The sequence below is a fragment of the Kryptolebias marmoratus genome, linkage group LG13, assembly GCF_001649575.2.
Source record: "Kryptolebias marmoratus isolate JLee-2015 linkage group LG13, ASM164957v2, whole genome shotgun sequence".
NCBI classification, from domain to species: Eukaryota; Metazoa; Chordata; class Actinopteri; order Cyprinodontiformes; family Rivulidae; genus Kryptolebias; species Kryptolebias marmoratus.
The window spans coordinates 5,785,533-5,803,143 of record NC_051442.1 but is presented as its reverse complement, the minus strand read 5'-3'; the positions used below and the strand labels follow the sequence as shown (position 1 = coordinate 5,803,143).

The 17,611-nt window shown below is 39.8% G+C and overlaps 2 protein-coding genes and 1 long non-coding RNA gene across 3 annotated transcripts in view; 2 read left to right on the top strand and 1 right to left on the bottom strand.

The window, feature by feature from the left end:
* LOC108238076 overlaps positions 1-3,670 on the top strand; it is a 32,984-nt gene extending 29,314 nt beyond the window's left edge. The window contains exon 4 of the long non-coding RNA XR_001808667.3: positions 2,673-3,670. This is a non-coding gene — a long non-coding RNA (uncharacterized LOC108238076). The remainder of the gene's footprint in view (positions 1-2,672) is intronic.
* Positions 3,671-4,678: 1,008 nt separating this feature from the next.
* ube2b (ubiquitin-conjugating enzyme E2B (RAD6 homolog)) lies at positions 4,679-13,806 on the top strand. The gene is made up of 6 exons (XM_017419968.3): positions 4,679-4,850; positions 9,548-9,628; positions 10,420-10,445; positions 10,961-11,050; positions 11,486-11,574; positions 12,539-13,806. The coding sequence occupies exons 1-6, from the start codon at positions 4,807-4,809 to the stop codon at positions 12,665-12,667; spliced, it is 459 nt and encodes a 152-aa protein (XP_017275457.1). The 5' UTR covers positions 4,679-4,806; the 3' UTR covers positions 12,668-13,806.
* On the bottom strand, positions 12,993-15,675 carry cdkn2aipnl (CDKN2A interacting protein N-terminal like). Its single transcript, XM_017419969.3, has 3 exons — positions 15,421-15,675; positions 14,520-14,625; positions 12,993-14,435 (listed from the first exon to the last, which is right to left on the bottom strand). Exons 1-3 carry the CDS (start codon positions 15,630-15,632, stop codon positions 14,427-14,429), a joined length of 327 nt encoding a protein of 108 aa, XP_017275458.1. The 5' UTR covers positions 15,633-15,675; the 3' UTR covers positions 12,993-14,426.
* Between the last annotated feature and the right edge of the window lie 1,936 nt (positions 15,676-17,611).

Sequence of the window (17,611 nt, the reverse complement as noted above, 5' to 3'; positions counted from 1 at the left end):
CCATCCATCCATCCATCCATCCATCCATCCATCCAGTCATCCATCCATCCATCCATCCATCCATCCAGTCATCCATCCATCATTCCATCCAGCCATGCAGCCATCCATCCATCCATCCATCCATCCATCCATCCATCCAGTCATCTATCCATCCATCCATCCATCCATCCATCCAGCCAGCCAGCCGTTAGCAACAAGTCCAAAAGGGACATCCAGGCATTTCTCTCCTCTGCAACACTCTCCAGCTCCTTCTGGGGGATCTCAAGCTGTTCCGCTATATAATCTCTCCAGTGAGGTCTGGGTCTTTTTCAGGGTTTCTTCTCACGGGACATGTCTGGAAACCCTCCAGAGGGAGGCACCCCGGAGGCATCCTAATCAGATAACTGAATCACCTCAGCTGACTCCTTTTCCTCAGACTGAGCCCAGCCACCCCACCATCAAAACTCATTTAAGCCATTTGCACCCAATCTTTTGGTCACGAGCCACGCCTCATGAACTTGTGTGAGGGTCATCAAAGGTCTTGATGATGAGGGAGGACCATGTGCAGACCGCTGACTGGATACCTCACTGAGGACCTCTCCTGAGAAGGCTTGGTCGGAGAAGGCTCACTGGTAGACACCTGGTGGTTGAGCCTTGGCCAAGCCCCAAAAAACTACAGGAAGCCACCTTCCTGTGGGCCCACCACCTGCAGGGAGAAGTCAAGGTCAGGATCAGGAGCAGTGCAGGCTGGGTAGCAGGTAAAGGAGCCTTATCCATGCTGCTCCATGGTGTCAGAAAACTCGTCCCATTGAATATGGACAGTCCTTATTATCAAAAATAGAATCTGATGCATCCAGATCTTTAAAAGGTGAACAACATATTATTCTGAAATAGATTAAGTTAAAGCTGTCTACTTTTTATCTTTGTAAACATCACAAGCTTTTTTCTTCAAAAGGTGCATCACTGTTTCATCAGCTCGTCTGTTCTATTAAACATTTACAGCTTGTGCTGATTCTGAACTAAAATTCTTGAACCGTGCTGTGGTGTGGCCTGTCTTGATATTGACACTTGACTTGGGGAAATATATTTGAGCAAGGTTTTAAATTAAGCCTGATTCAGACAAACTAAGCAAGAAGAATAAATAATAAAATTATAGATCAAAAACCCTGAAACCTTTCCATAAAAAGATTTTGTTCAATCTTACTCAGAGCCACTTAATTGATTAAATTTTTATTCCTGCCTCTGAAAGAAGCTCTGTCCTTCACAGATCCTAAAATCTGTCTTTGATGCTGCAGGCGGGGGCCGGCTGTCCCAGCGCTCACTAACTCGGCTGTCATTTAATTACCACCACAGTTCGCTCAGACGGAACGTGACACCGCAGCTCTAATGAGACACTCGGCTTCTACCTTTTTAAAGCTTCACCCCTCGTTAGCGCCGACGGCGGCTGCACATGTTGAGGTCTCCATCGCGTCCATCCAGAGCTGCCGTCAGGTTTATGTGGAGACCAAACGACTCATTAGAGTGGAGAACGACAGCCTGAGTGATTTGCACAGAAAAATGATGGTGCGTTCCAGTCTAATTGACCGCAGTGCAATTCAGTCACCTATCCTGGCAGCATGAAAAAAACATGTTAGGATATTTTTAGACTGATTGCATTTTTCTAGCTGATTAATTCAAACAAATCAGTGATGTTTGCTCTGCAAACACAAGTCTTCCATATGAATACTAAACCCATTTTTTGGCAGACGAGGGTTTTAGTATCTTATGTTTTGCTCTAATGACCTGACAAAATCAGCTCATTTGTGCACACAAACAGATGTACGTAGGAATGCTAGCCTCATGGCAAGATTTTAAAATCTGTACAATTTTGCAGATATACAGTTTAATGATATAGATATCTATGCATTTAGAAAGCTATTCTCATATTATTTTTCTTATATGTGTTTGTTAAAAAAAAGCTTTTGTAGCTCAGTTAGAGCTCATGCAATTCAGGGAAAGTTGAAAATGACTTATTTAGGGCCCTGAATATTAATATTAATAAAGAATCCTTTAAATTTCTTTTTTATTAAGAATTTTTAAAAAAGGGGGTTCAAACATTTTTATATAGTTTCTATTGAGTCTTGAACAGGTACAACTATAAAGAATTGTTACAAAAATGTAACATTTTCCATAAAATGTTAAATTGTATACAGTTTATTCACATCTTTTCATAAGTCTAACTTAAGCAGTTTAAAAGAGATTACATGCACAGTTTTTTAAAAGTTATCAAAACCTGCAGTGCATTATAGTGCATATATAGAATTTTTTTAAAAATGTTTAAAACAATGAGAAATTTATAAAGCAAACTGGTGAAGCATTTGACAATGAGCATGTTGTTTATTAAATTAAAGAAAGATGGTGAGTAAGCTTCTTTGGGTCTATTTGTGAGAATGACAAAGCAGCGCTGCAGTGTTTCTTTGCTCTTTATCGGCAGTGATACTTTCTTCCTGCCGGTTTTGGCTGGACTCAGGTTTTTGTCCAGCTGCTGACACACACTCACCACTCACCCAGGTCACCTTTGTCTCTCTACGAAGCAGCCTGACAAACAAGCAGAAAACAAGCTTTTTTTTCTTCTTCATCAAAAGCAGTAAACTAGGAAAATGTTGCGCCTTTGATCCTAAAAACTCAAACGCAGATTTGTTTCTTCCCTACAGATCCGACACAGCAACGCAGGATGTAAATGTGCCAAGTGTTACGAAAGAAAACATGCTTTTCATTCCTGGTTGTGGGGAGGAGGTGTGGTCAAGCCTTTTGTCTGCCTTTTTGCATCTCCAACGTCCTTAATTTTTGATGTAACCATTATCTGACATGGCCATTGTCAATTTCAGAAAAATGCTTGTATTCTCACTTTGTTAATGATTTATGAAAGGGGGATTTAAATTAATAATCAGCCTTGATGACTAGACAGGTTCTTAGTTCTCCAATGGGTTTAAGGAACGATTTGAACATACTGATGCTAACATTACAATATGTATATATTTGGAACCAAATTTCCAAGTTTATTTTAGCTATATTATTGTTTGATTGCGTTGGATGCCATAAAATGTCTTTATTTTATATTTTCTGTTTGCGACTTCTTGTGTTTCTGCTATACAATCTAAAAGTCAGACATTTTTTGCTGATTTTAATTCTATAATCACCATCCAGGCAGGGATATACAGGCAGTGTATAATATCTTCAGGTGGATTATGGTGATTATGTGGTAAGCCACTTAGTAGTAGTGAGTAGATTATGAGAGTACGGAGCAGGAATTTTTATTTTCAGTTGTCATTCAGACACTGTGATGGAGTTACGGCCTGTCACATGGGTGACTGCTGGAGGTGGGCGCCGGCTCCCTGAGACCCTGCAAGGACCAAACAGGCCCAGAAAATGGACGAATGGATGGACATATGTGAGATGAAATCAGGTGGATGCTGTTGTGATCCCTGGTTTTGTTCTTTTTGTTGTTTCAGATTCACATTGTTCTGTCGTGATGTTAATCGTGTTTTCTTTTGAATGCTTTCTTGTTGATTTCCTGTTTCTCCCCCGTGTTATTCACCATGTCGTTCCCTCAGTCAGTTCCCTGCGTGCGCCTCGTTGGTTTAGTCACAGATTTTTCTTTTTTCTGTCAGTTGTTTAATTTTTTGTTATTAAAGTTTTGTTCTCGAGCCTCGTGGTCCAGTCTGCACTCTTGAGTCCTTCCTGAAACAAGTTCCTGACAGGATGCTGCGTGTTCTCTAAGAGGCAACAGCATCGTCGAAACCACATTCTTTAATGTAAGATAATCACGGCACTAAGACTTTGTCATGGCTCCTTTTAAATAATTATATGTATGTACTTCAACAAACGTTTGAAGGTTAATCTAAAGAAGCTTAAGAAAATGTGTGTGAGTGTGTTATATCTCATGAACCACTGGACAAATTTTATTGAAACTTACAGCAATCATTAGACGTACGTCTACAACTGAGTATTTTTTGGAGTCAACATTAATTAATATGGCCGCCATCGCCAACTCACTTAAAAAACACTCAAATATCTGTAACTCCAGCTAAACTTTGGTGTGGTAGTAGCTGAGAGTCATCCCCAAACACATGGTCTGAGCACTAAATCACAAGAGTTTTTGTTTAAAATTTCACCATTAACCATTCGGAGTCAACTGTCTGTCTGTTAGCAAAATATCTCCTGAACTACAGATTTTGTCAAAACCTCCATGAAATAATCGCACCTTTTGGAGCCAGCTGACTTTAGGAAACAAACACAAATCAGACAAATGCACAGACATGGAGCTAAAATTTGGTGTGGTAGTAACTGAGAGTCATTCACAACACGTATTCTGAGCTTGAGGTTTCATTTTTTTTATATAAATGGGGTGTAACACTGTTAAAGGCAGTATAAAATAAAATAAAATAAAATAAATCTTTAGAAATTCTTCAACATTGTGCAGTGTAAAGTGTCAGAAGAAGCACTGAAAAGCCTAAACCTTAGTCTCTAGTTGCAATTTAAGATGAATCTGATCACATATGCTGACAGAAATAAAGTTATCTTTTCAGGTTAAACGCGTAATAACTCGGCATCATGTAAAATGATGTAATATATTTCAGTGAACGTGTTTTGCGCCGTCGGGAGGGTCGTACCTCCGTTGGCCACAGCTCTGCAATCAGCCGACGTCACCATAAATAGCGGCGCTAGCCCAGTTGTTTTGGGAGAAGAAGAAAAGGGCTGCGAGCGGAAGAAACGCCGGATTTGGGTGTATATTCGTTTTACACGTCTAGTTTAGGTTTTCCAATTCTTTTAAACCCCTTGAGCTCGATGTCAACACCGGCAAGAAGACGGCTTATGAGAGATTTTAAAAGGTACGGGAGCGATTTTTGAAGCCTCCTCTTCGGGGCTTTTTCTTGTGTGTAGCCGATGAAGCTAGCGGTGTTAGCTTAGCATTAGCTGCTCGTACAAACAGTCCTGTCTATGAGGTCTGGGCTAGCCAGACTACAGGCTTCTTTTTTTAAGAAGAAGGTATTTAAATGGAATAATTGTCACGTATCTGTTTTTATTTTGAACAAAAACACACCGGAAGGCTTTGAGAGGCTTGTCGCTATGAAGTACTTTTGCTTTATGCAGTATTTTATGTGTAGTGTCCAGGGAATAGCATCAGTGTTTTTTTATTTTTGGTTGGGGTTTTTTTTAAACAAGGTTTAGACATTTATTTGTCTTGGTTAGTTGTTTAGAAATGACAAGCGTTTGCTTATCATCCAGCAAGCTTAAATTGTCCTGTTTTTCTTTTTTTAAAAAAAAAAAAAAAAAAAAGAAAACCGGCCAGGTTGAAATTTGGTTTCAGTTTTTCTTTTTGCAGGTGTTTTTTTTATGCCAAGGGAAGTCCCGCTGTTTAGCTGATGATAATTCCTGTCAGCGTGTGCTTTTTTTTAATAATTATTTTCTTCAGAGTTACAATCCATTATCCTTTTCTTTTTTTTTTTTTTTGTGAATGATCATGTAAGGCTGTGAGGATAAACAGAATATTTCACCTAACAAGGCCCTGCTTGTAGAAACTGTCACCTCCAGTCTGCTGCCTTCTCCATATGGCATCCTACAGTCCACACACACACACACATACACACACACCTGCCAGACAGGCATTCTACTCAGAGAAGCCATTGAAGTAAGGAGGATAAGGTGTCTGTAACCCTACTCTACAGTGCCAGTTCCCAGGTGGTAAACGTTAATGCCGAGGCAGGAGAAACGCTTGAATCGGCCCCGTGTCCTCACAGACACTGACTGAACGCAGTCTGAGCCTCGACATTTTCTGTGTTCGTTTGACTCGTTTGTATGAAACGTATCCTAAAGACGAAGCGTTTGCTCGGACAGCTTCACTGTGGGACGTAAACACGATTGTGGTTTTGTTTTGGACGAAATTCCTACAGTTTACGTTCAGTAAAGCATCACAGAAATTCTCCTTAACAGCAGAAAAGTAAAAGAAACGTCATCGTCTTGTATTTGATGCTTTCAGTTTTTATGAAAGCTACTTTGGGTGCAAACAGAAAATGAAAATGGTGGCCATAAAGTATTGATTTGTTTAGTTAAAATAAAAGTGTCAGTGTTCTCAGCAGTCAGTTGCTCTCGTATAAGGATGAAAAACAATACTTTGTGTCCAAGTTATTGTTGGATTTTTGTTTTGTTCCAAAGATAACCAATATAAATAAGATTAAAATTTCAGCATTAATGACAAATAATATGATTAAAGGCCTAGCGCTCCATGACCAGAGTTTGAGAATAAGATTTTTATGTTAACAAATAACAGATGTAGCTCTTTGGCCAAATCTTGAAAATAACGTCCTGTTTGGTCTTGTGCGACGTTCTGCGATGTCATGCTCAGAGTGTGTGTTAATGACTCTCATCTAATACCACATCAGATTTGAGCTCAGTACGTCCTCCACACATTGGTGATCTTAAAACATTTAATGTAACACAATGGCGTCGGCTAGTTGGAATCCCTTCAGGAGGCTCACTTCTTCACGTTGCTTCAATCCACCTGCAGCCTGCTTTTTTTTTTTTTTTTTTTTTTTTTTTTTTTTTTTTTTTTTTTTTTTTTTTTTTTAAGAGTGAAATTTAGTTCAAGCTCGAAACAAAGTGTTGCAAAACAAATTTAAAATGTTGACATGACACTCTTGTTTTGATTTGCCCTCGCCTTTGTTGCTAGGCAGTTGTGGCTCTGGCATTTTTGGGCTACATATCTGGGAGATCATTTGTCAACAACGGGTCTGAGTTTTCGCTGTGAAACCGCACCTCGGGCTGAAAGTCATTGTTAATCTAGTTCCAATAAATTTGGGTGGTCGGATCATTTACACCGTCTGCAAAAAGGAACAAAAGTGTCACTTTTATAAATGCATTGTTTACCATTTACTACGATTTCAAGGAACAAGTGGGACACTGGCTCGTCTTGTGACAATTCCTGTTGGGGTTAAGAGAGATCATTTTTATCACCTGCTGCTGAAAGGGAAAGGCAGATGATTGCTTCTGTTGCCAAACTCTCAGAATGTAATAATTGAATGAACATCTATAACCGATTTAACTTATGGAGTCCACACGATTCTAGGTGGCTGCCACAGCCAGCTGACCTTTTAAAGGTACACAAATGGCTTTGTTAATTTTTAAAGATATTGAGCAAATATTTGGTGTGGTAGTAGCTGAGAGTCATTCACAACACATTCTCTGAGCGCGACATCACGTGATCTGGCATCAGATCACATAAAACATTATTTTCAAGGCTTACAATAAGAACGCAACATCCATCAAATCAAGCTGTTGCCTTTGCTTTACTGCAAATGACAATGTCCGTGTGTTTGTTGCGTTCATATCTATTGAAAATGAGCTTCCAGGGTGACAAGACCAAACTGCATCAGTTCACGATGAGAGGACTGCTGATCCAGGTTTCTGAGATTTAAATGGTTTTATACATCATGGGTTTCAAGCCGTTAAGTCAGTCAGGGTAAAGTTGTGCTTTCAGAGGTCGGTCTGTTAGTGCAGGCAGAGGAGAGGAACTGTAGCACCTGACACTTTTCTAACTGCTGCTGTGAGGCACGAGAAGGGAAATGTGTCAGGAGGCAGAGGGAGAAGAGAAAAGGCAAGAGTGTAGGACTGAGGGCAGCGACTCTAAATGTAGGGACAACGACAGGCGAAGATGGAGAGCTGGCTGACGTGATGCAGAGGAGGAAAGCAGATGTGTTATGTGTGCAAGAGACCAAGTGGAAGGGCAGCAGGGCTGAAGCTGTTTTACCATGGTGTGGATAGGAAGAGAAATGAGTAGGGGTGTGGTGTTGTATGAGGACATCTGGAGTGGCAGACAAGTATGTTAGACTGGTACAGGACATGTGAGGACATCAAGACACCAGAGAGAGGCCCTGTAGGAGTGACAGATGGCTTCAATGTGGAGGTGGGACTGCATCAAGGATCGGCTCTGAGCTCCTTCTTGTTTGCTAACAGATGAAGTCAGGCAGGAATCCCCATGGACTATGATGTTTGCAGAGGACATTGTGATCTGTGGTGGGAACAGGTGGAAGAGAACTTGGAGAGGTGGAGGTATGGACTTGAAAGATGAGGGATGAAAGTCAGCAGTGTGAAGACGGAGTACGTGTGTGTGAATGTGAGGGACTAAGTACTTGGAGTCGACTATTCAGGAGGACAGGGAGTGTGATAAAGAGGCAAAGAAGATTGTCCAGGCAGGATGGAGTGGATGAAGAAGTTTCAGGAGTTATTTGTGACAAAAAGGTGGCAGAAAGGTCAAAATAAAGGTTTACAGACAGTGGTGAGAGCAGCCATGTTGTATGGTTTAGAGACAGAACAGGAAGTGGCAGAGCAGAAGATGTTGAGGTTCTCCTTGGGAGGGATGAGGATGAATAGGATTAAGAATGAGGTCATTAGAGGTCCAGCACAGGTTGAAGGACTGGGAGATGAAGTTAGAGAGGCCAGACTGAGACGGTTTGGATGTGCAGAGGAGGGACAGTGGGGATGTTGTTAGAAGGATGTTAGAGACAAAGAGGAGACATATGGATGCAGTTAGAGAGGACATGGAGGGAGTTGGACAGAGTTAGATGGAGGAGGTTGACTTGTTGTGGCGACCCCTGAAAAGGGAACAGCCAAAATAAGAAAAAAAGAAGAAACTGTGAAGTTTGAATATCATATGATGTAATTACTTTCTGTTCTGCAGAGATGGGAAAAGTCAGCTTGAACTTTTATTCAGAATTCAGTTTTAGGACCATCATGCTCAGTCAGCACTGCACCTTCGCGTGCCGTGCCTCTTCCAGTACTTTGGCAGACATCTTGTGTTCGAAGCGCAGACTGTCGCTCCTGCTTGACTTAAACAAGAAAGCATCACAGTGATGACGTAAGCTGCAGCAGAGGTCCAGATTCAACTGATACTTACTCCATCCTTAGTAGAGTCGCACAATAAAACTCCACTCAGACTTTTATAGAAAATGATGTACTCTAGCCTAGTTAAAAAAAAAAAAAAAAGTTTAAAGGAAGCTTTTAACACCAGCATGGCTTTGATGCCTGTACAGAGCCTCTGGTGAGACTAACCACAGGAATATAGCTGATCCTGTATTCCTGTTGTTTTTGTTCAATGTCATGTTGCTACACCAGTTTGTGTCTTGACTAATAATTATCTTGTAGTCAAGGTATAAATTGAACTCGTACTCATTCGTTATTTTACTCCCTCCCTCTGGCTTTTTATGTGAAGTTATTTTACTTTGTTTTTGCAGTCTAACCATTTCCATCCACATACTTTTTTTTTAGCCAATCATGCATCAAAACATTCAAGAGATGGGCTTTGGTTTTTATAACTTGCACTTTTTCAAATATCTGCTGATATAAATTACATAATAATTTTTCCAGCTCCTTCAAAAACCTCAAACGTACTTGCTCTGTTTTTCTTCTAATTTTAGTTTTTGTCTTTTGCTGCTTTTAGCTTTAACCAAGATTCAGCATTCACACTTTGCACTTTTCCTGTTGTCCCTGTCACATTTAATTTCTTTACTGTCTCTTTCTTTTCATGACTCAGGCTTCAGGAGGATCCTCCTACCGGTGTGAGCGGAGCGCCGTCCGAGAACAACATCATGCTTTGGAACGCTGTTATTTTTGGGTGAGTCATGTTCTATATCCAACTCCGCCCCGCTTTCGATGCCGTGCTTCTGCAGCCCACTCAGTGCTCTCGCGTTCTCGTCCCCCCCGTTTGTCCACCGGTTTCCTTTTTATTAAAAAAAAAAAAAAGAAGAAATAAAAATTGGATCGCAGCCCTGATTGTTTCATAAAGCAATCAGGAGAACGCGGGGAGCGTCACAGCGGGTGTTTGATGGAGAGCAGGCCGGGCCTGGAATCGGTGGGCAACAAAGAGTGCCAGATAGAGGAAGTGTAGGGACCAAATCAAAAGAGCTGATTATCGCTCTCTGCCAAAAGGCAAAGGCGGAGCGATGCGTTTTTGTCATTCGTTTGCTGCTGCATAATTTAATGTACAGCAAACAGGAGATGAACTGTGTAAAAATAACAGCACCTCAGTATCAAAGTCAAGTCAGAGGAGGAATTCTGAAATCTATTAAACATTTGATTGAAAAATCCCACTAAGATGTAACAGAGAGAAGTGAGGAGGGGTGGCTTCCAATAATAGACTTGCTAATAGTAGGTTACCTAATTCAAAGAGGGAGCAGCCAGAAATAAAATCTGTGAAGGCAGCTGTTTGATTTGCTCCCAGCAAACAATAATGTAATAAAGTCTGGAGCTGCGTAAATAAAGTGTGTGTGTGTGTGGAGCTTCTAGCTTCTGAAGCATAACTTGTGATGATCACATTTTACTGTAAGTGAAGGTCAGGATGAACGGAGGGCATTCTTTTATTTAGTAATAACTTTTTTATCCCCCCCCCCCCCCCGTTTTCTGCAGGCCTGTTGGAACACCATTCGAAGATGGTAAGTTATAAATGCATAACCTACTTCTCCATACCTTATTTTTAAGGATTTACTGAAATGATCAGGTTTGGCTCATTTGCAAACATCAACAGTTGTGTGTACTGAACCATAAAAAGTAATTTTTTATAAATAGTCGTACTCTTCTTTGTATACACAAACGGATATTTATTGAAGGAAGAATGCAGAACATCAGTTGGCTTTGTTTGCTTAGTTGCAATCTCTCTTTTTGCACATATATTTTCCCTCTACACCCCCCCCCCCATTTCCACACACAGACACAGTTTTCTGGGTTGTAATTAGTTGTCAGGTGTGAGCTGACCTCTTGTTTTCCTGTCTTCGCTTGCAGAATGAAAATATCTGCTTCAGCGAGGAACTCTATTTATGAAAGCAGAATTGTTTCTTTCACTTTGCCTCCTCAGTCTTTTGCATCTGTATTTTTTGAAAAAAAAGTTTGCTCTGCCCTTCATTTTGTTTCTCCCCTTGTAACTTTGGTGTACCCCCCCACACCTCTGCAGGAACATTTAAGCTGCTGATAGAGTTTTCAGAGGAGTACCCAAACAAGCCCCCAACAGTTCGCTTTGTTTCCAGAATGTTTCATCCAAATGGTAAGTAGTGGTGTCATCCAAACAGTCTCACTTTGGCTGCATCATCAGTATTCAGTTTCACTCTTTTCTTTATTAAATATTTAAAATCTGCGTCTAAATAGACGTAAAAGAATTTAGACGTTCTGTAGTTCTTGCAGTTTGTTCCTCCCGTCTCTTAAGGCTTCAGACTCTTTCCTCTTCATTCATGCAGCTTCCTCTCATTCTATAACCCAAGTTCGTTTAGCGTATTAAAGCTGTTTTTTTTTTTTTATCTTTAGTTTCCACAATTTGTAGTTCAAGGTGATGGCAATGTGAATGTGCAGCAGAGTGTAATGATTCATTATTTTTAGCAGAACTTTACTTGCATAGTAAATGTAGAGGAATATTTGTGTATAAACATTGTACCTGTGTTGTAAAAATAAGTGCTAATGTTGTTTTTCCTTTCTTATTTACCAGTTTATGCTGATGGCAGTATATGTTTAGACATTCTTCAGAATCGCTGGAGCCCAACTTATGATGTGTCGTCCATACTCACGTCTATCCAGGTTTGTATCTCTGACCGCCTCTGCCTGTATGGTAGGATCTCACTGCTGGGAGACTTGTTGGTGAACGGCATTCACAAAAGAATCTCCAAAGTATCTTGAAATGTTTGTAGGGGTTCTCATTATCCTCCGCCACAGAGGGCTACACTTACAGTACGTAGCACCTTTCTTAACCTCTCCTGGTTCTGCAAAATGCTTTACAGCGTTACCCATTCGCACACACATCCTCTTTCAGTGCTTCTACTATTTATTTTGTTGTATGTGCAGCACTTTTCTATTCTCACTCTTACACAGAAAGGAATATTGGGGACAAGGTTCAGTGTTTTGTCCAAGGACGCACTGCAGGGGCTGTGGATCGAACCCCCGGTCCTCCCTGCCAGTGGGCCAAAGCCACTCCAAAAGCTGCAGTCTTGTTGTTTGAATTTTGGACATGTTCAAACAAATCGTCTCTCAAGATGGCCACAGTCATCATGGGCATCTCTGACCCGTCTCAAGAGCACTAGAGCTGTAATTTGACACCTGCATGTCCAGGTCTTAAATCCAGATCCATAATAAATGGCAATTATTAAAAAAAGAAAAAACCTTGTTCAATCTGCTTAGCTTTATTTCTAAAGTGTAGTCCAGCAGAATTCATCATAAATGTGGGTGGACAACAAAATGTGCATGCTTTAGAGTACAGTTTTCTGAGCTGTGCTTACAAAATAAGCAATGATTTTCAAAAACGGGCTGCACGAAACGGCCACCCAGCTCAGACTGCCACAGAAAATTTGCCTATTTTCTCCTAATTTGAGTTGCCAGCAGTTGAAGCTCAGCGAGACGCCGCCTTTAGTTGAAACAATCTGCTGCCACACTGACTGGATATCTGCTGATTTATTCTGGAATATTTGTGCTCACACAGTTAAGACTATCAAGAATCCATCGTCTAGCTTTCAGTCAAACCAAATCCTTGTTTTGTTTCTTCCCGCAGTCGTTGTTGGACGAGCCGAACCCCAACAGCCCGGCGAACAGTCAGGCCGCGCAGCTCTATCAGGAAAACAAGAGGGAGTATGAAAAAAGAGTGTCGGCCATTGTGGAGCAGAGCTGGGTGGACAGTTGAGCGTCTCTTTCCTTCTCTTACCATTCTCTTCATCACCCTCGTTCTATTCAAGCGTTCTTTCTTTTTTTTTTTACCTTCATAAAGATGAAATCAGCAACTATATCAAAACTCAAGTGCCACCCTAAAAAGTAAAAGAAAAACCAAACAGGAATGGACATTAACTTGCTTGCCAATGCATTTTTAGGAAATTTGGGGGGTATTCAAGCTTATTTCAGTTTCTTTTTATTTGACTTTTTTATTGCATGGTGTGAGATAAGTTATTGCTAACAAAGTTTGTAATATATCTTCGTTTGACTGAGTCGTTAATGCTTGAGTTTTACAGACCTTTTTTTTTTTTTTTTTTTCCTGATTTCTTTTCTTTAATTTTCTGCTGATGTGCACACGACTTGGTTGATTTGGAAAAAGGTTTAAAACCCATATGTTACATTGTTTTAAAAAAGCTGTGGAAAGGCCGTTCGGACCTCCCTAAAGCGTTATTATTCCTCCAGTCAACCACAGATATGGCTGACGAGGAACGATCCCTGGTCCCTTCCAGCGTATCTGTTTATTTTAGGAGACGCTGTAGGTTTGAACTCGTTTGTCACAAGCTGCAGCAGCGCAGATGATTCATGCCATGTTGGAGCTTTTATTAGAAGGTAGGAGGTGATGTTAGAGATGGTTATAAGGAAGTAAATGGACAAACTGGGGATCTCCAAGTTCTGTCATTTTATTTTTAAATGTTCTCAAAGTACAACACAGGCTCTCCTGATCCATGGAATTATTTTCATTGTAATTTAAGGAGGGATTTTTAGGTGTTTCGGAACAACTGGAGTTGGCTGGACGCACAGAATGTTTCTCCCCGCTCATTTGTTTTATTTTATAAAACACTCGCTGAATAGTAAATAAAAACTAAGGAAGCAGGTTGAATCGAGAGGTGGATTTGGAAATGAGCAGATGTGGCTGTTCTTGCACTTGCATGCTTTTTTAACTTCCCTCACTACAAAAACTAATATTCTGAGGCCTGCGACACGTCCGCCTGAAAGTGTCCATGCCTCGTTTTTCTTAAACAACTCGGCTGAAATTTAAAAAAAAAACGAGCAAACGATCTAAGCTGCGAAAGAAAGAGGCTGGAACATCACTCACTTTGCATCAAGGTGTTTTCCTGAAGGCTCAAGTTGTTTGTTTTTTGTTTGTTTTGCCTGCATTTTCTTTCATTTTGTTCTTGATACCCAGTAAACTTTCACTTGAGGATAACTTCATGACCTAACTCTACCCAACTCCTGCTTAAATAATCAGTCATCATGAGGCAAAAAGTCTTTTCCTGAGGCTCATATTGTGGCTTGTGACTTCTTTCACCTAGTAACCAGAAGGGATGCTATCAAATTTTGAGAATCAAATGTATACTTAAAAATAATATGCTGTATAAACATAATTAAACACATTTTTCAGACTTTGATAAGCGTTTCGCTCTTGATGTCTAACAGGTTTGCATTCAAGCATCACTAAAAGCACAGACGGCAATGTTTATAAAACGTAGTTCTTTTTATTCATCTTCAAATGCACATTAAACACATTTAAATGACTATTTTGATTCAGCAGCATTTATACTTTTAAAAAGTGTGGCCTAAAATCGATGACTACATTATAAAAAAAAACAGTTAAAAAATTAACATGTTTAAAGAATGGTATGTAAAATGAAAGTTTACACTTATAAAAATGCATTTTAAAAACCATAAAAGTTGTTGTCCGAGATGATGCAAGGACATTGAGTCCCATCCGGTCATCGACCCTGTGATGGAGCAGAGCGACACGTTAAGACCTTTCTCTGTCAGCAGGTCAAACATGTCCGACTGTCTCCAAACACAAATCATACCTGCTGGCTTTTCATTATTTCATCTCTTGTCTTAAAAACCGGCGCGTCCTCCACCACGATGCCCTCGGCCATTTCCTTTACTTTTTTCAGGAGCTCAGGGTTGTATCTGCAGAGAGACAAGCGGTTTATATTCTCGAATCCAAAAATGTTGACATCTTTGCAAAATGTAAAGTACTCGTCAATTTCTTTATGAGGATTACTTTTTTTTTGACTACATTTTTATGAACACAAAGTTTTACCAAAATAGTGACAGTTATATTATTTATTACTACCATCTTTAAAAAAAAAAAGCTTGTAAAAGTCACGAAATCCTGACTCTTAAAATAAATAAACTTGATGTTTTGTGTGTTTAAAAATAGTTTGTTTACCTCTATACGTCTATACCTCTATTCTCTACAAAAAAAAACGTTCTTGTTTAGATTTATAAAGCTCCTTATTTCTTTAAAAACAAAAGGCAAACTTGGAGAAAAGGCACTAAGCTACAGCATAAAAAGTTAGATAAGTTAGTCTGTGATTTAATTGACTTTTTTGCAACTACAAAACCACAACCTTTATCCTAAAGAAGAACCAGGCATTTTTTGAAGCAGGTTTTATGATAATTTTTCACTTTATAACAAACTAGCTCCATGTTTCTACATCATATCTTAAAGCCCACAATCCCCAACAGATGAGCAAAACTCTGTATGTCAGAGAACAGGACACAAACACTGAATTTAAACAGTTTCTAGTGAAAACTTAAGTTATATTTATATATTTAGACTATATTTACAAATTGGTGAAAGTAAATGGGTAATATTAGGGTTTTACTGTTTTGTCTAAAACAGCATAAACATCAAAGCTGTGAAGTTTAACCGATCTTTTACTCCAAGCCCCGTCTGTAGCGTGTGTTGCGTTCACGTACCGGCAGCCCATGAAGACGTTGTTGGCCCACACCATGGACAGGGACAGCAGGTGGTCCAGCTGCTCGCTTCCGAAGTCGTTGATGTTCCGCAGGATGAACTCCCTCCTGGGCTCCCAGTGCTTGTCGCTCTCCCAGTAACCCCGGTAGGTCTCCACCTGCTCGGCCAAAGCTCTGTTTTGTTGAATAAAATCATCCACGTCCACCGAAGACATCTCTGCTGTTTATCGACCGCGTCAAAAAATACAAAAGAAGAGGGAACTTCCGCTTTCATCATCAAAGCGCGTCAAGCAGAGGCTGCTTTTTCTAATAACAGCGACACCAAGCGGTGGAGGTACGACATGACAACTCACGAAAATAAAGTCAGATCTGATGGTTTTAGAGTTGAATTGCCAAAATAAGCTGAACGAACCTGAAAATAAATCCTTGTTCAGTTTTATTTTTTAATTATTACTTGTATCCCTTCAGAGATGAGCTCTAACTCTGAAACCAGTTTAAACAAACACAAAATAACGCAGGCGCAGAACAAAACGAGTGCCATCATTTTTGATTAGATTTTATTATACTTTTTTTTAAATATACAGCTTTCTATTTTACTTGTAGAAAAGATCAAAAGTTGTTGCAGGAAAAGTTAAAGACCTAGGATTCATTGAAAGTACACATATTGCACATATTGCAAAAATGACAGATTTGTCACTGTTTTGGTCAAACCTTGAAAATATATAAAAGTTCTGCAGAATCTCTTCAAGCTCACAGTATGTATTGTTAATGACTCTCAGCTACTACCACATCACATTTTAGCTCAATATATGTCAAATTGACTAAGTCGATGAGTTGAATGTCAATTTGATGTGGCAACCATCTTAAATTGGAATGACTCCAAAAGTTAATCAGTTGTAGATGTACATCTAATGATTAATTTCTTCAAGTTTTATTACATTTCCTCAAGTGGTTTATGAGATATTTTAATAAACAGACAAAAAAAACATCTATGGTAAAGTTTAAAGCAAAATGCTATGAGTAGCACTTGAAGTATGTGCAATGAATCATCGTCAGCTACAACCACACCTAATTTTAGCACAGCATCTATAAAATTGAATAAATTATAACCATTTTTTGTTTTATAAAGTCAGTTGGCTGTGGCAGCCATCTTGAATCGAGTTGATCAATTGTAGATGTACATTCAGTGATTACTTTCTGAGTGTTTCATTAAAATCTATCCAGTGTTCCATGAAATCTTTTGGTTACAGACAGTCACACAGACACAGGCAACCCTAAGATGTCAGTGTAACCCCTGAAATATTCCTAACTCAGGCAGTGTTTCTGTTTTTGTTCTTTATGACTGAGTCTCTTAAAGACAGGAGGACTAACAAGTGCACGCACACCCTCTCTGACCCCCTCTCGAATTCCCCTCGAAAACCTTCCAGCAGCTCTTCTGGGTGCAGCATATTTTGGGCAGCTTCCAAGTCATACAAGTCACAGCTTTATATTAACCCATTAAGTTTACGGCCTCCTCTCTCAGCCTGAAATATATACTGATGCTGAAATAATACACTCTGTTCCAGCTGGCCCTGGCAGAGGGCCATTCTTGATGAGTCACCTAATGTCTGCTTACTCAGCAGAAAACTGGGAAACACAGAAAACAGGTAGTTCTTTCAGCCAGAGTCCCAAAGGAAAAGATTAACCTCCTCCAATGGTGTGAGGAGGAGTGGAGGAAAATGGTTGTTTGATCATCATAAACTTAGGAAATAAAAGAGTCAGCCCCCAAACCCTGCAGTGTGTGGAGCAGATTATGAAATCAGATTATTAGGAAACCTCATTAGAAGCTCTGAGGTTATCCTGGCTGGATGTTTAAAACCACAATTCTGCTGAAACAGTTAATTTTTATGTCACTTTTTACTTTATTATCACCCGCTACAGAAAACGAGAGGCCATGATGTTTTCTGCCCGTGTCTCTGTGTGTGTGCATGTGTCTGTTAGCAAAATATCTCATGAATCACAGGACAGATTTTAATGAAACTCTCAGAAAGTAATCACTGGATGTTCATCTATTCAATAACTTTTGGTTTCAGCGCAATTCAACATGACCGCCATAGTCAAAAGGCTTTATGAAACACAAGCATGGCTACAAATTTACAGATAATGAGCTGAAATATGGTGTATTAGAGGCTGAGCATTGATTCCAACATGTATT

Bases quoted from the DNA above. Each gene is read 5' to 3' on its own strand.
- ube2b (XM_017419968.3), top strand. From the start codon at position 4,807: ATGTCAACACCGGCAAGAAGACGGCTTATGAGAGATTTTAAAAG. The intron at 10,446-10,960 runs GTAAGTTATAAA...ACACCTCTGCAG, and splicing joins TGGAACACCATTCGAAGATG to GAACATTTAAGCTGCTGATA. The intron at 11,575-12,538 runs GTTTGTATCTCT...TTCTTCCCGCAG, and splicing joins CCATACTCACGTCTATCCAG to TCGTTGTTGGACGAGCCGAA.
- cdkn2aipnl (XM_017419969.3), bottom strand. From the start codon at position 15,632: ATGTCTTCGGTGGACGTGGATGATTTTATTCAACAAAACAGAGCTTTG. The intron at 14,626-15,420 runs GTACGTGAACGC...GTCTCTCTGCAG, and splicing joins AACGTCTTCATGGGCTGCCG to ATACAACCCTGAGCTCCTGA.